Raw genomic sequence first — 19,728 nt, 5'->3', positions numbered from 1 at the left:
CAACAAGAAAAAATACTACGATAAGCCTGGTGAATCGTTACTATCGACCTCGACATCAACAGAAAAGCGAAATTTGAGTTCAAAAGTCATGCTGTGTATTTGGTGGGACCAAAAAGGTGTTGCGTACTATGAGTTGCTACAACCTGGCGAATCTATTACGGGCGATCGGTATAGGTTACCATTAATTCGATTGAGCCGTGCATTACGTGAAAAGCGGCCGGAATACGAACAAAGACATGATAAAGTTATTCTTTTCACACATGAAAGTATTTATTTCGTTATTATTTAATTATTTATTTTTCATTTTGATTTTTTCTTAGTATCATATTGTGACTTTGATATGAATTTCAAACAACTTAACCTAAATGCTTACTGCAATCTTTTTTATTTTTTATCATTATACTTACTTATTGTTGGTTCGTTTAGCTAAAAAACAAAACTGCAATTACTATAAAACTGTCACATATTTTTGACAACTTTTTTTTTTACTGTTATTTATAATATTTATTTATTTTTATGTTTCTTGCTATTGACATACGTATAAAAACATAATCTGACAGCCTCCCGTAGTTCATATTTTGTCTAGTGCTGCAGTCACACTCATAGCGAATATATACAACGAAAGGGTTTAAAATTTTGACGTAAATATTGACTGCAAGTTGTTTCCAACGTTCGTAGAAAGTTGACGATAATCTACTACCGCAACCTGTCACCAACTTTCTGAGAAAATTGAAGGCAACTTTTCGTCAATCCTGTCAACTAAGGGAATGCCAGCTATTGGCATACATTGGAACAGTATTTGCGGCCAACTTGATAGCAAGTTGCAACAGTTGGTTGCCACTAGCTCGCTTCCAAATTGATTATCAGAAATCGCTTAATGAAGTTGTATATTTGAGCTCCAACTTAACTCCTCATTATAAACCAACTCAATATAAACCGATCCGATTTATTTCAATTGCAATCGTTTGTTGGTCGTTTGTCGATCAATGTTGACCTATTAAAGTTGTTTGAGGGTTAATTGCTTAATTATGAAAAAGTAAATAAAAATTAACCTTTAATTTTTTTCATTGAACCCCTCTATTTCGATATTTTTTTTATTTTTTTATTTAAATTGCTAGGAAACCGTTTGTCGGTGATTGTTGGTGAAATCAAATAAAACAGTAATTTATTTATAACAAAAATGTAATTAAAAAACTAGAATTTCCATTAGTAGTCTTCAATAAATGATATTTTTTTTTTTGTATAATGATATTTTGTTTTTGTATAATGATATTAAATCTTCGGTTAAAAAATTAACTTAAAAAATAATTATTTGTTTCCATTGATTAAAAACCTGATTTCCAAATTTCGCCAATAAGGTATTGACAGGTAGCGCCACAATGTTGGTAGATGTACGAAATTACCCTAAAAACCACTTTAGATTAAAACTGACAGTAATTTGACAATTGAAATCATCAAAATGTGCTGCCTGAATTGGCCGACAATTTAATAGCAAAACTTGAAAATAAAATTAGCAGTTAATTTTTTTTTTAATTTAGAAGTTATTTTTTTTTACTAGAAAAAAACCCTAATAAAAGTTCCCATGAAATTTTTGTCAAATGTCTGTCAAATTCGGGCTTTTCCGTTTTTGACGATAATTCGTATACGACTTTCAAAATGAATTTGCATTCGAATTCGGGTAGTAAATTTACGTCAAATTGTATAGCAAGTTGTATGCAAATTCTCGTCAAAAACGGAATAGCCCGAAGTTGACAGACATTTGAGAACAATTCCATAGGAACTTTCCCTAGGGATTTTTTCTAGCCAAAAAAAGTAACCTCTAAATAAAAAAAAAAAATTAACCGCTAATTTTTTTTTTTCAACTTTTGCTATCAAATTGTCGGCCAATTCAGGCAGCACATTTTGATAATTTCAACTGTCAAATTACTGTCGATTTCAATCTGGAGTGTCTGTTAGGGCAGTTACGGCAGACGTCAACTAACTCTAATAGCACAATTTGCTTGAGCAAAAGTTTACTGTACAAAAGTTTCGTTAAATTTTTCCTCAAATTTCCGTCAAGTTTGGACTTTTCCATTTTTTACGACAAGTTGTATGCAACTTATTATTGAATTTGATGTAAATTTACTGCCCGAATTTGAATGCAAATTCACTTCAAAAGTTGACTAGAAAAAAGTTGTCTTTAATTTTCAGGCAAATTTTATGTCAATTTATCGTTAATTTGACTTGAAAAATTGTTAAGTATATTTTTACGCTCAAAGTGTAGACAATTTTACGTATAAATTTGCATGTCTTCTGAAATGGTAAGAATGAACATTATCGATTATTTTTTTTCGGACAAATTTATCTTAAAATTGAAGAAAAATTAACCGCAAACTTTTATTTTCAACTTTTGCTGTGATATTGTCTGCAGATTCAGGCAGCAGATTTCAGGTAATTTCAACATCAAATTACTATCAATTTCAATGCTATTAGGGTAAGTTTAGTAATTCCAGGTATTGGCCGTGCTTAGCTGAATTAAGTCCTCTGTGAATTAAGTTAAGATTTAGCATAGTAGAAGCAAAGCATACTTGTTAGACTAAATCTTAACTAAATCTTATTAGGCACACGTATAGGATTTAGTTCGGCCAAATACGGCCATTAATGACAACATCTGTACCTATCATCGCGCTAAATGACACGGTTTTGGTACCACCTTTAAAAGCCACACTCTAAATATAATTGCATAGCAAGTTCTGCAGTGGAACATTTACGGGTAACTCAACAATAAGTTTCTGGGAAGTCATGGCTGGATAATACTTGCGTGCAAATTGATGCAAATCAACTACCGTCTGAACGTAATTTGACAGAAAAACATGCCTTCAATTTGAAGTGAAACTTACAGTCAACTTAACGTCATTGTCTGACAGTAACACTTGGTCGAATTGAACTCAAGTTACAGACAATTTACTGTCAACTTGAAGGTAACTGTTTGCTCTCTAACACTTTTCCTTCGAATTGGCTAATACGGCAGTAGCTTGAAGTTAACTCACGGTTGGAGGCTATCAGGGACCTGGCGAATATAACTAGAGAGAACATACAACATTCAAAATTTTTTAGCAATTCACAAATTATATTTCCTAAATGAAAGGTATTATTTGACGCAAAATTTAGTTTTAGTCAATAATAATAACTTAATTAGAGATAATCATACGGATTTTCAACGCAATCACTAAGTAAACATTATACTTTAATTGATCACTACATAAATATATATACATAGCACTAATTAAAAAGTTGTTGTCAATTAAATGTGACCAAATTGGTGACTACTTTTCGCTTTTGGAAGAGTTCCTATAAGTTGTTATCAAGTTTCTTATAACTTGGCAACCAGTTGCGGCTAATTTAAGGAAATGCCAATTTCTGCGGTCAACTTGATGACAAATTGCGGCAATAGATTGTCGTTAGCTTGCTGTCAGCTTGGCTATCAAGGTTGATACTTCTTAGCGAATAGAACTACACCATAAGGACGTTAAACATGAGTTTTACATAATCGTCAAAGTTTTTTTTGCAACTATATAAAAGCATTCCTAACAGCACAGTTTGCTTTAGCAAAAGTTTACTTATAAAATTTCCCTTGAATTTTTCATAAAATTTATGATTATGAAACGAATTTATTTATGCTCATAAAAAATTTGCATACGAAACTATAGTAAAAAAATACAGACTGAAGCACCGCTGGTGGCGAAAAAACAAATCACTGCTACAGAAAAATTTCAATATTTACTGAATCATGGCATTTCTTACAACTTTTTATTCTCTGGCAGTGCCCTTTTCGCATGAAAAATTTTTTAAAAGGATTAAAAATGGGGGTACTATAGTATATGCTGGCCTAATTTAATTATTTAAATTAGTTATCGTAACTAAAATTGGTAAAGTTTCATAATTTTATGACGAACAATCAATCATCTTTCGATTGCAAAAGGAATTTTCTAGATATTTTGTTTTTTAAAAAAGTTTTTAAAAATTGGAGCTAAATACCGTTCTGTCTACGGTATAGAGACACGGTAGGCTAGCGCCATGACACTTCACACATATACATGTGTTTGAACGTGTACTTGGCGCGAGACACTACCGTGTCTCCTGATCTGTCTACGGTATAGAGACACAGTAGGCTAGCGCCATGACACTTCACACATATACATGTGTCTGGACGTGTACTTGGCGCGAGATACTACCGTGTCTCCTGATAAAGGGGCCAAATTTGGCAAGGTTGAAAATTACCCTGTTACATCACTCATATAAATAATTCAACGACCCTGATTTTTAATACAACATCTCCGGTTCTGGAAGATCGAGGTTTAACTTCCTGTGGCGCTCTAATTAAGACCTATTAATTAAGGGGCCAAAACATAGCAAGGTTAAAAATTACCCTGTTACAAATATAATTATACATACAGATAATTTTTGAGTAAAAATTACCCATAAAATTTGGTACCCATAAAATTGTTAAGATTAATAAGCATAGCAATAAATACGATTAATAATGATGTAAATTTTTTAATTCTATCGACGTTCAATGTTTTAAAATGAATCCAACGGATCAAGAGTTTATTTCGATTTAGCTTCTTCTATAAAAGTAAACTGTTAATAATTAAGAAATTGATTGAAGAAGTTTTCTCATGATTTTTGTTCAATAATTTTTTTGCCTCGAAACGAATTTTAAATAATTTTATATCTATTTTACAATTAAGTTTAAAATTAAAAAAAAAAAGCGTATTTTTGTTTTTGATTATTTATTCATTCAAAAAATATTTTTTATTTATTATTCAAGTCTCAGATGCTATCAAGAATATCATTAGAATAGTTTTAAGTTTGCATTTTCTTTAGATAGCAGAAACAAATAATAAGAAACTAACTCTTATTAGAACGAAGTAGTATGTGGTAAGAATTTTTAAGTACGTGTATAAAAAATTTAGGTCTGTAGGACTCCTACAGTAGAAAAAAAATTTCGAAAAACGAGATAAAACAATAATTTTTTTTACGTTTTACTCGGGTTTTTTTTTTTTTTCCCGTTTTTCGGAAAAATTTTTTTTTTCTCTTTACCTTACTTTAACTAAATAACTAACGCAAAAATGAAAAGAAATCCGAAAAAAATTAATGTTTTCATTTTGGTAATAATTACACAAATTAAGGAACAAAACTTGTTCCTGTAATTGTTTTGTAAAACTTGGATCAATCGGCCCGGACAAACGGTTGAATGGATGAATCTAAAAATTTACAGGGTTTTTGGGGGTACATTAAGCTGTAAAATCACCTGGCAACACTAACCTTTCCATCAATATTTGCAAAGTAACGATGAGTTGACTAAAAAACCTGAAAATGGCTATTTTTTATGGGTTTTTCAAATTGATATTAAGGATGGAAAAAAAAATTTTTTTTTCAAAAATCGAAAATCGAGCTTGTAGGGAATTTACACGAGTTTCTTAAAATGACCTTTAAATTACTGTGCGACCATTAGTTGCTGAGATATCGATAATCAAAGACAAAAGGACCGTTTTTCATTTGAAGGCTGACATCTCAGCAGCAAATTGTCTTACAGAGGAAAAAAAAATTAAATTGTAGCTCAATAAATTTCCTAAACGAGTCATAAATTGATTTTTTCGAAAAAAATTTTTCGGCCCCGTAGACCTAAAAAACAAAACCGAAAAATTTTGTCTCGAGCTATTTCTTCTGATTCTGAAAAAACCGTGGCTCAAAAAGTTATTTTGCTGGGAGATCTTTAAGCTAGAGATTTTAAGCTTTAATTTGCTTTTCTCATTTTTTTGATCCGATCATTTTTCGCGAAAATGCAGCCTTCCAAAAATCACTAAAAAATTTATAAAATTTTCTTGTTCCTTTAATTTTTTGCATAAGTGTAATATTAGTTATCTGAACTGAAGATAATAGTGGAGGCTTCATTGAACTATGTTTTTCATAGTTCAGAAAACCAATTTTTTCTCTCAGTGCGACTTTATAGTTCAAGATTAATGAATTAAATTTTTATTACTGAAGTCAACGAAAGGCTAAATAAATAAATTTTATAATAATTTTGTTTGTCAATCATTATTTTTATTTCAATTAATTAATTTTTAATGTCTGTCCATGCGAATCAGTATTTTTTCGTTGATCTATATATATATATATATACTGGCCGTTACCCGCCCGCTTTGCTGGGCATTTTGTAATGTTAGATGACTCTACGTAGAGTTGCCACCTCTCCATTTTTGATCGAGAGACTCCCGAAATCGCGTAATTTTTCCCGACTCTAGATTTAAAAATAAAATCTTTTGAATTCAGTAAATATAATTGTTATTAAACAAAATTGATTGACTTTTCTATGATGTTTATCATGCTCATGTTGTAAGTTATTCAACAATCCGGGCAATAAATAAAACTTGATTCAGGCTCGTTTCACCTAATTTTCTTTTGAATTTATCGATTTTCTGATAAGATCTTGACCTTTTCGACTTAATTAAAATTTTTCTCAACTTTTAGAGCTTTTTTGATGTTAGTTTGAACTCTCTAATTAAACAAAACGATTCACTCAATGTTAAATATATATCTATATAGTAGTAAAATTGAATCATTTTTTTAAATCAGGCTTATTCATCTTTACTTCGAGCACGACAGTCGCTCACCTTAATTTTTACTCACTGAACCAAGTCGAAAAGAAGTTATTTATTCGCCTTACTTTAGACTTGCTAAACCAAGTTTAAAACAAAAATTATTTTTTAGTGTAAAATGTGTTTTTATCGTTTCACCTCAGTTTCGACGTTTTCGCCTTATAATTTAAGTTAAAAAAATCGAAACCAGGTCAATTTCGACTTGATAAACTAAGTCAATCAAGTTTTATATTTGAGCTGGGAATCAATTAGATTAAAAATATAAAGATTATAGATAATTTAGCGTCAGAAATATTTGAACATTCAATTTTAAATATTTTTATGTATTTTGATGTAAAAAAAATAATAATGTATAAATTGATGGTTAATCGTTGAAATTTTATATAGTGAATAAAATATATGCATTTATCTCCCAACTGTTCCGAACTTTGAGGAGGCAACCCTAACTCTATATTTTGTTTTGATTATTGATATCAATATCCTAGCATATACCGTTAGAACATTAGTAAATATTCTTATTTTCTCGCACTTTTCTATGTAAAAAAAAATTGTAAATGGTAAAACCATAGAATAAAGTCAATTGCTAATATGTACTCCAACTAGCCCCATAACAGTCGACCCTAACTTTATCACAAGACAGAGGCAGAAGAGACATCCCTTCTCCTATGCATGCGCACTACACCACTGCCTCACTTCTTCGCGGCAAGGAGACACGCATCACTGAACACGCAGTGCTTAAAAAATTATTGTTTCTTGAAACTTTACTAACTTTATATTAAATGAAGATATCGCAATAACTTTTTTTTTGTTGATAAGGGCCAAGTATCTAAAAAATAAGACTTTGAAAACTTAATTGAAATCTATCCAGTAGTTTATCTGTGATGCGCGCACAACTGCAGATCTCTATCATTTTATTTATACAAATAGATATATGTATATATTAGGGTGGCTCGTTTGAAACGACTATTTTTTTTTTCGCTCCATTGAAGAAATATTATTCTAGACATAAAAAAAAAATTTTCCACCAAATTTGAGCCCTTAATTTTAATTTTAAGTACTCGGTAAATGAATTTAAAATTTTCCCATTTAATTAACACGTGAATTAAAATTTTTTTTTTTTTCAATTATCTATAACTTCGCGGCATTTCATGATATTTAAACGCTATTAGGTAGAAATTACAAAGGAATCTTTCCTCTTTGAAATTGCTTGTAGTTAATTTGCGTTTTGTAACCGGCCTCACCAGTAAAAAATCTTAAAACCAATTTTTTCTCGAATTTCATGGTTTTTTTAATTTTACTCGCAAACCACTAACTTTACAACAAAATTGTACAGAACTTTTTTTGTAGGGAATTTGATTTCCTACAAAAAAAAGTTATTTGCGCCAATATCATAGAACCAGTAGTTTTCGAGATAAATCCAATTATATTTCGCAAAATTTTTAAAATCGCTGTTTTATCCGAGGTTTTAGTACTTTTTTCATGAAATTATGGCCGAAGAAATATATAATATATAATGGTAAATATATCATCAAAAAATGTCATGTCATATGAAACTGTCTCCTATTACACTTAATTCCATCTTTTCTTACCCATACAAAGTTTAAAAACCGGCCCTTGGATGGCCCATCGTCGGGCGAAGTATGATAATTATATCAGCTTACGGGCCACTTGAAAAGACGACATATAGAATTAGTACATCGGCTGAATTAGTGAACGGTGAGCCTATACGACTAACTGGTGAGTTGCTTACTCCCACCAACAAAAAATAACATGATATCATCAAAACTTTAAAGCGTTATTTTAATTCATTGGCACCAGCTGAAATTTCACATCACGGCAAGCATTCTGTTTTCTATTTCAGGAACATTAGTACTTGCACTCACGTATTGGTACGTAACGATCAGGTCGGACCATCTTTCTCGCCACCATATGAAGGCCCATATCGTGTAATTACTCGACACGATATATGTTTCATCGTTGATTTTTGACGAAAACCAACCGCAATTTCGGTAGATAGATTAAAACCGGTCTATGAGGCTAATCCAATTGACAAGATGGGGACAATAGATTCCCAATTAAACAATAACACAGTAACCGAGACACAAAAACGCCGAGTCCTGTTTAATATATCATAAGTCATAAATTACATCAGAGATGCTTAGAGACCCAGCAGCTTTTATTCGCTAGAGGTCACTATGTTAGATCTATGTACGTCCGATTTTAAGAAAAACTTACACTACAACTTCACTCCACTTAACAATATATTACACAAAATAAAATTAATATCAAAAAATAAAGTAATGCACCCAAAAAAATTTAACAAATATGATTACTATAAAATGGAAAGATGAGTTCAGTTTTTCATTAAGCATCGATATATTGTTTTTGATCAATATTGGATGTCGATTTACGATATTTATATGAAATTCCACAACAAAACTCTTAAAAACGGTTTAAGAAGTGGAAAAAATGATATTTTTGCAATAAATTGAGTAAGTTAAGTACTTTAGAAGGTTGACACTATAGATTGGTATTAATTATGATTTTTTAAACTAAAATTTTCACGAAATATTTTTAAATTATCCAAGAAGCGGACTTTTGAAAAAAAAAATAAATAAATAAATAAAAATAAGCAAAAGTTGGTAGAAAAAATCGAAGATATTCGAATTACAACTTGAATAACAGCGTAAAAAATCCGTTTTGTAGTCTAGTATAACATATTTTAAAAAAAAATAAGAAATGTCGCTCTTCAAACAAACTCAAAATTTGAGTTTAAAATTGCAAAAAAAAGTTAAAAAAATGAAAATTTCAACATAGACATGATTTCAAATCTAATGAGTTGGAAGCTATATTTCGTTACGAACTAAGTCCATTCAACACGATTTTAGAAATGTAAATTAGACTATGTATATAAATGGATGAACGAATCCTTCTTTTAAATAAATACTCAATAAAAGTGACAAACAAAGCTTTACCTCGTTAGGTTCTGAGAGTTCAAAGAGGTCTAATCGATTAGCATTCCATTGTTGAATAACGCCTCGCAGAGCCTCTCTTTCAGCGTTTTTATCAGCCATTCTATAAAAAAAAAGTAGCAAAAATCAATCATCAATAAACCCAATAAGCTTTTTTCCCCAAATTCCCAATACTTTTCTTATGCTAATAAAAATGTGTATTAGAGTGACGCGAAAATACCAACTATTTTTCCACTTCCTGCTAATAAAATTGAGAATTTTCAAATATTCGGGAAGTTATTGGTTTCAGTTTGATTTTCGATAACCGAGTTTTCATCAGATGTCGACGTTTTGAAGTCCTCGAAAGCTATTCTGAGCATTTTCAAAATGATGCCTGAGTGTCTATATGGGCTCGCGCGTGTGTGTGTGTGTGTGTGTGTGTGTGTGTGTGTGTGTGTGTGTGTGGATGGGTGGGTGGGTGGGTGTGTGCGTGTGTAAGCTTGCGATAACTTTTTAAGTAATTAACCGATCAGAACGGTTCTTGCGGCAATCGTAGAGCTCGAAAATGTATTCACAATAATGTTTTCGAACTCCCTGAGCTTAAAAACAGCGGGAAATTTTGGAGCCAGCCCGCAGGGCCAACCGTTGCCCAGATTTTTTTTTCGAGTCTCTTATAGAAATTTTTTGTTTTTAGATGTTTTAAGGAGCCTCTCCAAAAATCAGATTGTTACAAAATTTTCAAGAGGTCACTCCTGAAATTTGAAAATATCAAAAATGATCTAAATTCGGATTCTTTTGTGCTAAATTTCATCTTCCTCGTGGCAGCTATAATTTATATTTGTGAAATCATGACATGAAAATTTCAGAACAGAATTTAAATGTCTTTTGGACGTTTTCGACCGACTCTTCAATGTTAATAATAAAGCTTTTCAATTTTGTCAGTATCAATTTATATATCATAATGAATAAAAACATAAAAACCCAAGAGATAGACATCATAAATTATTTACATACCTTTTTACTTTTTAATTTAATTTTTAGCTTTTTTTGCTTATTCGAAACCTACCCTATATGACTTTTTAACCATTCAGCACCAGCGTTAGGGCAACGTAAAACATTACCTGCATGATGAGAAAAAGTCTCACGCTTCGGCGCATCGTAAATTATAAGTTAAATAAAACCAAAACATTATGCAGTTTCCCAGTAATGATGTAATCATAATTTATTTGAATACTTCGCTTGTTTTTATTTTTAAATTTTCTATACTGTACTCGTTCTTTATTTTTTAATTTTGTAAGTAATAACAGATGTAACGGCTGAAAAAAAAATGGCGGTGATTGCCGAAAAGATTCGGAACTGTCCGAACTGAGGCTAATCGTATTAATTTTTACGCCTTACTTTACTCGCGTGATGAGAAAAAGCCTCAAGATTTTTTAAGATAAATCTTTTAAAAATATTTTTCATGTTAAAAGGCATGAAATTTTATGAAGATAGAGAAAATTTCACTAGGTCATTTCATTTGAAATTACTTACAAAAAAATATTTGAAGTCAAGTGTGACAAAAAAACTCATAGAGCGGGTGCTGAAGGGTTTAGACAGTTCTATATTTTTTCAATGATACAAAAGTTATATTTTAGTGAAATGAAAATAATTGAGTTATAAAAAAATGCAAAAACTAATTCAAAGTATAAGTTACATATTATCAGTTAATATTCAAAATTCCTAAGCGCTATTTAAATATCTAAATTTTGGGCTGAAATTTCAGCATACTTATTATTTTACAATTATTTTACAGAATATAAATTATTGCTGCCACGAGAAAAAAAAATTTAGAAACAAAAAATCCGAATTTCAGTCATTTTTTATGTTTTCAAAATTCGTGAGCGATCTCTTGAAAATGTTTTATCAAGCTGAGTTTTGGAGAGGCTTCTTAAAACATCTTAAACCAACAAATTTTCATAAGAGACTCAAAAAAAAAAAAAAAACGTCGGTTTTTTTGGGTCACCCGGATATGTATTTAAATCAATGAATTCTGGAGTATTTCCTAAAATTTTTTTAATTTCAGCACATTACTTTTGTGCAGAAGTTGAGAGCTTGTTTTTTCTGTGTAGGAAATTACAGGCCTTGTTATGTACTGTTGAACTTTAACTGTATCGGAAGAGATTTCATAACTTAGACAAAGCTGACTAAATGGCGAGTGGCAAACGAAATGCAAGTTATGCGCCCAATTTATATTGTGTCGCAAAAAAGGTCAGTCAAGTGCGTGTAAGTATTTGGGGGGAGGGATAATTGGTGTGCTTGTTTAGAAGAGTAAGGAGGGGGGTATATTTGAGTGAATGAGTTTGGGTGTGTATGTGCGTAAGTTTTTTGTGTGTGTGTTGTTGCTCTCACATTTTTTTATCTCAATGTGTGAAATTGATCCTAAGGTATGGTAAAAATCATCCAAAAAAGAATGATTCATTCAAAAACTTGATTTGCGGAAGAGTTCAAAACCTGATATACCGATTAAGTTAAATTCCTCTCAAAATCTAAGGTTTGATTAGCCGCTTCGAATTCCGTATTGAAAATCTAAATCAGTTGATTCGTTCAAAAGTTATAAAATAATTAGACATGTGCATATGTACACATGTACAGATACGCGGACATTATTCTGAAATTAGTCTGCACTGAGAGAAAAGTGCATGGTAACTAGAAAGAAATGAGTATAAAAAAACAGTGATCTTAACTAATATTTCTAGTTTTTTGCACTATATCATATTGTCCAGGCCTATTCAAAAGTAGTAGTATCAACTAAGCAATGCTAATATTTTTCGTTTTGTTATGGTAACTATTAAATATTATTTCTCAGAACTTATACTTCAGCAACCATAAGAACAATACTTTTTTAGTTCATCCCTACAAATAAAGAATGTACCAGTGACTATTTTAGTTTGATTATCCAATAGTTCCTGTAACTACTTCTAATAGTCAACGGAACTACTCTGACAATGCAGTCATCGTATTTCACTATGCATAGATAGTTTCTCCAACTACTAATAGGTAGATCGATTGAACAGTTATACGTTACTTTAATTAACATTAAAATGGTTATTAAAAAAACCATAATTAAATTATTCGCCTAATGTGTTAATGATTGTCAAAAGTTTGCGGACAATCGTGTAGTTAAGAACACTAAAATAAAATTACTATATTGCAATATACAGGATTAGGCGATTATTATTTTTACTTATTTACGGGAAAATTTCTGTATTTTTGGACCGTTTCGAGTTAGCCTCGGTGAATTAGTAATTTTATTTGAAAAATAACAAATATTGTTAGATTTTATTCTCTGTGTTGCATATGCCGGATCCAACTTAATTATTTACATTAGACTATTTTCACTTGTAATAGTTATTAAAAAAAATTATGATGTACAAAATAAATTGTATATATTATTAACACCAAACTATTTTAAAAATATTTCCAGGATATATTGTAAATATTTTTTAAATTATTGTATAATTTGCCAATTTCAAAAAGGATTTACAAATATTTCCAAGAAATATTTAAAAAAAAATTTTTCACGAATATTGACATACTTTAATATCCATAAAATTAGCTGACCCAACTCAATAAAATTGAATTTGAATTAAGTAAAAATTAGGTGTTTTTTAGGTGCTATTTAGGTGCGCAAACCGCAAATTAGGTGCACAGACGATTTTCGAAATATTTACAAAAAACGGATGGTCTGCCAGAATATTAAATTCTGGCAAACCATTGAATAAAAGTAATTATTTTTTTTTTTTTATGGCGTGAAAATTAAGTGCTTATTAAGTGCTTCTAGAAGCCTCGATGCATTCTCTGAGAAAAGATAGTTATTTAGGAAAAGTATATAACTGCCGCCAGGAAAGCTGGGTATACATAACGATAAGAAATAAATCACAGCATATGTCCTATGCTGTAAAAGAAGCGATGTTGAAAATGAAATCAATTTGTTAGCGCGCAGTGTTAAAATAGAATAACACCGTTGTAGGTCGTTTAATTTGGCAGAGTTAAATTAGTGTAAAGGCGAAACAATACCGATATAAAAGTGAGGTAAAATGCCTCCATTCTGAGTATTAATTTTAGAAAGCTTAGAAAATAAAAAAAATGTCAGTTTCTCATGAAAATAAATAAAAAAAATCATTTAAAAAAAAAATTCAACGTATAGAACTAAGAAAAAAATGTATTACATACGAGAAGATATAAAAATTTGATGAATATTATCAGGAAGGAGTTTCAATTTTGCTATGGACATATTTTTATAATTATTTTTGTTATACGTAATTTATTAAAGAATTACACAATTTTATGTCCACCATTTCAATCACAAATGATTAACCTAATTAATAAAAACACTGGTTAACGGTAGTGATCGAGTTAATGAAAATATTCACAGAGTAAAATATTTTCAACACAGACTAATATTTTAACACCGGTAAATAATATTTTCACAGGTAGCAGCGTAAATTTAACAACGCTTTTGGTGTTGAAATTCAACACCAAAAATTTTAACACCTTTACCGACTGGACACACCCCGATGTTTATAAAGTGTATATACGGACTATAATGATACTATTAGTCAACCTTTGGTCGATAATCGACTCAGGAATGATAATACAGTGACTTTTTTTAAGTTCCGTTTTGGTCTGCCAGCTTGAGATTTTCCAGCAGTAAAGCTCAAAAGTTATCGTCCCAAAGCGAATTGAATGGAACGTCATTTAGGTGCTTTTTAAGTGCTAGAGATTCCAGGTAAGAACAAAGCTTGAGGTGATTTTCTCGTTCTGGGAGAGTGTAGTGGAAACCCTGCTTGGAAAATTATTTTAAAAACTTAGTATAGAGAGTTGTGGCACGTTTAAACTAACTATTCTACGTGGAAAAACGATTTAAAAATTATAGTCAGTTATTTTCCATTTCAACTTTCGGTTTGGTCTGCCAATTTGAGATTTTCCAACGGTAAAGCTCAGAAGTTATCGTCCCAAAGCGAATTGAATGGAACTTCATTTAGGTGCTTTTTAAGTGCTAGAGATTCCAGGTAAGAACAAAGCTTGAGGTGATCCACTTGTTCTGGAAAAGTTTAGTGGAAACCCTACTTGGGAAATTTTTTTTTAACTGTAGGGTAGCAAGTTCAAGATTCTCAAGTGATAAAATCCGGAAATAATTTTGTGCATGTTTTTTAACGATTCTTTTGAAAAATTCTATGAATTACTCTCTGTATGCAACCTTTACCCGTCTACAATTGAATTATCTTTAAAATAAGTTTCAAATATTAAGATTTTTTTTCCTATTAAAATTAGAAATTTATGAATTTTATTTTATTTTAAACACGTGTTTGGCAAACAAATAATTTACAGGGAGAATACCCTTGGAAAAGTTATCATTCTACTACTGACAAGACATACATTTTCAAGGAATAATTATTCTGTGTAAATAGTTTTATAAAAGAAAAGTTCACCTTTTGCTAATTAAATAAGTAAAAATTCTTTTACGATGACGCTTAGTATGTCATACTGTGACCCTGGCTCACAGTCTTGGTGAGGGGAGGTGTTGTGTTTGAGTCGTCATCGAAGACTAAAATTATAAAACAGCAGATTATAAATCTATACTAAGTGATTGAAAATAATTATTCTTTTGTTGGTCAAGACGATGGTATTCCTAAAATGAAGAAAGAGTTTGGACACTAATATAAAAATAAAAAGCCAATTTTTGAAAGATTGGATGTTTGACACCGAAAATTGGTTGTAGATAGTAGTGACAATCATATTTTTTAATTTGTTAACAAGTGATAAAAAAAAATCTAAAATTTTTTGTTGTTTAAATATATAATTTAAAATTATATGACTACCCTGTTTAAAAAATCTCATAAGATCCGATAGCTTCTTTTAAATTCTCATAGAAATTTTATGAGAATGAATAAGTTCTATAGGAAGCGGGAGACGTCTTCTCATAGAACTCACTGAATTTTATGAGATTGAATGGGAGTTATTTAAAAAAGTTATTTTCTCATAGATTCTGATAAGAAATTCTTTACAAGAATTTATCGGAAAATAAAAATGTTTATGAAAAGTGAGTTTTTATAAGGTTGGATGAGGTAAAACATTCACGAGATTTATAGGAATCTATAAGAATTTCGTCTCAAAAAGAACATATGAGGAAACAATTTCATCAGTAAGGATAGGATTCTATAAGAAACTAACAAAATTTACAAAATTATTGTCCGTATGAGAATGTATGAAAAAATGATTTCGTCGTTAACAACAGGAATCTATGAGAAAATAATAAAATTTACGAAATTTCTGTTTTAATAAGAATACATGAGAAAATTATTCTGTTGCTAATAATTGGATCCTATGAGAAAATAATCAAATTTATCATTTTCCCGTTTGTATGATAATGTATGAGGAAATGACTTCGTCATTAACAACTGGAATCTATGAGAAAATAATAAAATTTACGAAGTTTCTGTTTTAATAAGAACATATGAGAAAATTATCCTGTCGCTAATAATTGGATCCTATGAGAAAATAATAAAATTCATTCCCATACAGCGGTAAGTGGTATAAACTTGTACCCATAAAATCTTATAAGAAATTGACGCATTGCAAATTATTTTCTTATAGATTCCCATAAGAATGTCGCCTACAAATTTACTTAAAAATAATAAAATTATTTTCCCATTCATTCTCATACAGCGGTAAGTGGTATAAACTTGTACCCATAGAATCTTATAAGAAATTGACGCATTGCAAATTATTTTCTTATAGATTCCCATAAGAATATCGCCAGCAAATTTACGTAAAAATAATAAAATTATTTCCCCATTCATTCTCATATAACAACAAGAAACAAGACGTGTACATTTCCAATTGATTCTCTTACGAAATGTAAGTATGACCCATTCCTATTCATTCCGATAAAAATGTGAACATATACAACAAACTTTATATAAGAATGAATGAGACGTAAGTTCAAAGATTTGGTAAGTTTTTATCGGATTATGCTCGGATTTGAATATATTCTCATAGGTTCCAATATGGACTATCATTTTTCAATGGAACACTTTGCCGATTCATTCTCATAAAAATTTTTTTATGAGAATCTATCGGATTTTTTGAGCAGGGTAGTGAGCTAAGTGTGTGAAAATAATTGTGGAATTAATATTTTTTTTTTGATTTGAAACTTAACTTAAATGATGTTGAAATAATAATAATTAATATATTGTAGAAAGAAAAGTAAGATTTCATGAATAATTTTGACGTCGAAAGTTCAATTTCAAAAGTAATAACAGTAATAAGTTTAGAGATAAACGAAATAGGTCGACAAATAATAGTGATTAAATAATTATTTAATTTTCAAATCAAGACGAGGCAAAGCCTAATAACATCGGAATCAGTAAGCAACTCAAACAAACAGAAGTTGAAAGAAATATTAGTCATCTGATCCGTTTGAAATGAATAATTGTGTATTTCAAATACATTTGAAATATTTTTGGAAAATTTAGCGTATAAGCCTTGCAACAAAAGAAAACAGTTAATAAAGTTTTCGGCAATAAAGATATTAAAATTTTAATTTCAAATAAAACTCAAAAATTTTGTTATCAAAAAAATTTAACTTCGCTTCATAATAGCATATTTGTTATTATAAAAATTTGGATATGTTCAAAATTAAAACATTAAAAATAATCAATTTCTATCAAAATTAAAAAATCTTCTAAAATAAAATTCCCAGTATTATAAAATTTAACTTCAATAATTAGTTTCATAAAATTTAAAATAGTTGAAATTAAGTCTAAAATGCCTTAAAAAATTTTTATCATCAAATTTTCTCGTGATTATAAAATTACATTAATTTTCCGTTACCACAAAACCAAATTTTCATTCCAAATATATTTTTCAAATAAATCTTTATGTTTAGATTCTATCATGCTTGCTATGGAAGAAATAATTAAATCTAATACTTCTACATATAAATTTTACTTCCGGTTTTTACAAACACCAAAACTTCAATAAGGTTCATAATTTCATGAATTAATGAATCATCAAAATAAGTTCTATATTAAAATTCTTTGGGAATATAATTAATCATGCCGGAACAATATATCTCTTTAACAAAATTAAAATTTCTGCTCTAAAATAAAAGATTAGCAGTACACAAACTTATTATTATTTTAAAATGCAATCTGCACTTCAATAAAGACCGTCTTCAGTTCAAAGTAAATACCTAAGTAAATTGTGTCAAGCTTAAATACATTTCGATAATAAAATAAAAATTTACAACATTTGTTCCATCAGAAATAAAATTTACTCATCAAAACAAAATTAAAATCAAAGCTCTGTTGAAATAAATTTCGTCATTAAAATAATAGATAATATCTCAAATAAATCAACTGTAAGCTAAAACAAAATGGTATACGAAGGAAAATCCTCTTAAGTTAATTTACTAGATTAATTTTTCTATTGTGAAATTCACCTCAATATACATTCAGCCTAACGATGAAAATTTCTACACATAATTAAAATTAAAATAAATATTCTTTTGTTCAATAATGTTATTTGTATTCAATTAATAGTAAATTCGTATAGTACAAATTTATATAACTTAATTACAAACGGAAGCCATATAATTTATTTTGCTGGTCAATTATTATCTGGGTCTGGTAAGTGAGATAATCGCAAGATTAAAATATTAGAGAAAAATTAAAACTTGATTTGTTAGTTATAACGTAAGGAATGGCATCAACGTTAGCAACTTTAAAATATTAGTTGAGATTGTTAGAGTCATGTGAAATACAAATTGTGGAGGCTACCCCGAGAAAATATACATACCCAACAACATTCTATGGTATCGACAACACAACCATGACTAACGAGGCCTGGTGCAATCACACATACAGTGTGAAGCTTGAGTACGAATAAAATCATTTCAACTATGTGTACAATAATGAATGTCACAACTTTGACGGTTATGACATGCATAGGTTCCATCACAATACTAGTTAGTCAATCACTAACTCAAGGAAGATAAAAAGATCTCGACTTCGAAGAAAATTTATAATGAAATAAATCCTAGCCACTCTAATAATTTCGATAGTAGATAAAATTATAACAATGAAAATTTATATAGATGAGAATCTGATGTGGGTCTTAATTTGATCGATTTTAATGGATCATAGATCAATGAATTATTGTTGTTAGCGTATCTAATGATTAACCAGGGAAATAATCCTCCTAAAGAAGAAAAAGAAACCGTGTTCAGACCGAATATGGCTCAGATATCGCTTTTTTTTTCTGGCTTTGTCCCAGTACCGGGTCAATTCGATGGTGAAACGATGATTATGGTGAGAATTATTTAATTTAAAATTTTCTTATAAATAATAATTTTAGTTCCGTGATAATTTTAGTCCTGTCGGAAATCGAGCTCTTATAAATAGTTTTAAAATTTCGATTCTAGTTATGATTTTATACTTTTTGATAATTCTGCTGTTCAGCTTTTTGTAAATAGTTCTTTTAAAAGTAATCTCTCACCAACGGTTCGTCCTGGTTTCTATAATAATCGCTACAATCATAAAGACAACAATAATGTAATGTTAATCAAAATTGAATATCGTCGTAGAGATTTCTCTAATAATTTGAGCTTTTAATATTTATTTTGATTGTGACAGGGTAATTTTAATGAACATAAATAAATAAATAAATTTGAATTTGAATTTCGTTCCCGCCATAACCGGCCGATGACCTCGTAAAATACGAGTAGTGTTGCGACTAGTCACCGGGTGTCGCATAGATCACTAAGACCCGTCCGTTCGTCATTTCCTTTAGTTTAAGAAAGTGGGAATAGGTTTCCGGAGAAGTGGAAGGGAGTGAAAAGATAAAATGGACTGCGGAACAAAAAGAAGTTAAGAGTTGTCCAGACGACGAGAACCAACGGACGCAAACTTAGCATCATCAAGGTAAATATATACGTCCGTTCACGCTTCACGTGGAACGAGGCGATAATTAATTTATATTTAACTGTTTAATTAATTATTAGGCCTTTAGGCCGATAATTATAATAATCGATAACTTAACAAAATATTAATGCGTACTGTTCCTTGACAGATTACCAATTGAAATTCCTG

General features: G+C 29.9%; 1 protein-coding gene across 4 annotated transcripts in view; it reads right to left on the bottom strand.

Moving 5' to 3' along the window:
• The window catches only part of LOC103571974 (afadin), a 194,357-nt gene that overhangs the window by 165,058 nt on the left and 9,571 nt on the right, over positions 1-19,728 (bottom strand). For all 4 annotated transcript variants that reach the window (XM_053738752.1, XM_053738754.1, XM_053738755.1 and 1 more), the window contains exon 2: positions 9,617-9,716. In XM_053738752.1, coding sequence (XP_053594727.1) covers positions 9,617-9,715 — 99 coding nt within the window. In that variant the 5' untranslated portion in view covers position 9,716. The remainder of the gene's footprint in view (positions 1-9,616; positions 9,717-19,728) is intronic.

The sequence above is a fragment of the Microplitis demolitor genome, chromosome 4 (genome assembly GCF_026212275.2).
Source record: "Microplitis demolitor isolate Queensland-Clemson2020A chromosome 4, iyMicDemo2.1a, whole genome shotgun sequence".
Classification (NCBI taxonomy): Eukaryota; Metazoa; Arthropoda; class Insecta; order Hymenoptera; family Braconidae; genus Microplitis; species Microplitis demolitor.
This window is presented reverse-complemented; position numbering and strand designations above follow the sequence as displayed.